This window comes from Penaeus monodon, chromosome 32 (assembly GCF_015228065.2).
Source record: "Penaeus monodon isolate SGIC_2016 chromosome 32, NSTDA_Pmon_1, whole genome shotgun sequence".
Lineage (NCBI taxonomy): Eukaryota > Metazoa > Arthropoda > Malacostraca > Decapoda > Penaeidae > Penaeus > Penaeus monodon.
In genome coordinates, this window is record NC_051417.1 from 23845809 (window position 1) to 23846794 (window position 986).

At 34.6% G+C, this 986-nt stretch overlaps 1 protein-coding gene across 4 annotated transcripts in view; it reads right to left on the reverse strand.

Moving 5' to 3' along the window:
- The window catches only part of LOC119593731 (myoneurin-like), a 102537-nt gene that overhangs the window by 2487 nt on the left and 99064 nt on the right, over positions 1-986 (reverse strand). For 2 of the 4 annotated variants that reach the window (XM_037942729.1, XM_037942719.1), the window contains one exon: positions 55-593. The exons of 1 other annotated variant lie outside the window; for it this stretch is intronic. In XM_037942729.1, coding sequence (XP_037798657.1) covers positions 267-593 — 327 coding nt within the window. In that variant the 3' untranslated portion in view covers positions 55-266. Of the gene's footprint in view, positions 1-54; positions 594-986 lie in introns of those variants that run through there. One more of the 4 variants, XM_037942718.1, reaches the window with a different exon arrangement.

The window sequence follows — 986 nt, forward strand, 5'->3', positions numbered from 1 at the left end:
TTTTAAATAAAATGAATTCTGAAGGATAAAATTATATATAAAAAAAAAAAATTAAATATTTTAATAATTTATTTGATAATACAGTGGTTATATTACACAAGTTTTATTATCTGAATTCTGTACAGGTGACATCTTTATGGTTTATGTTACATGTGAACACTACTTCTATCATGCCTGATTTTAGAAATGAAAGAAACAATTACAAGAGAAGGTTAACTAAGCTCTGACTGTGACCATATTTTTTATACTTCTCTTTCTCTCAAGCATTACAAATGATGAGCTCTTATATGGGCATTCAGAGTGTTTTTTCTTGAACATCTATAGCCACAGTGTGTGCAAGCATGGGGTTTTTCACCAGTATGAGTTAGAATATGAGATCGAAGGCTTCCTTTCTGGGCAAAACGTAGAGAACAGTACTGGCACTGGTAAGGCTTCTCTCCAGTGTGTGTCCGCACATGGTTTTGAAGGTGGGTTGTAAAGTTGGTGTTGTAGGGGCAGTAGGGACATTGGTGGCTCTTGGGACCCTTATTCAAGCCAAACTCAGGTCCAAGGTTGTCTCGCCAGCCAGCCTGTTCATCAGTGCCCGGTTCCACCTGTAGGGTATGCCTATCTTACTTAAGATATTTAAAATATTGAAAGATGTGATTATTTAGTAACTACTTTATTGAGATGTTAGTAATATCAGTATAAGCCACGAATCTTGGCATAAATATTTTTATAACTGTGTCTAAACATATTAGCACAACACTTCTTTTTCTTTTTTACTGCATGGCAAGCTCAAACTTATAACTTCAAACATAGTTCAATTTATATTAACAGCAAATCTAAATTGCATGATATGAAATGCTACATTTGTTCATTCTTTTTTTTCCCAATCTACACTTGGGACTATTATGCTCACATCTTGTCAGATGTTATGAACATGGGTATTTCATTGATATTCATTTACACAATACCTTGTCACATGCACGTACGCACGTACACGT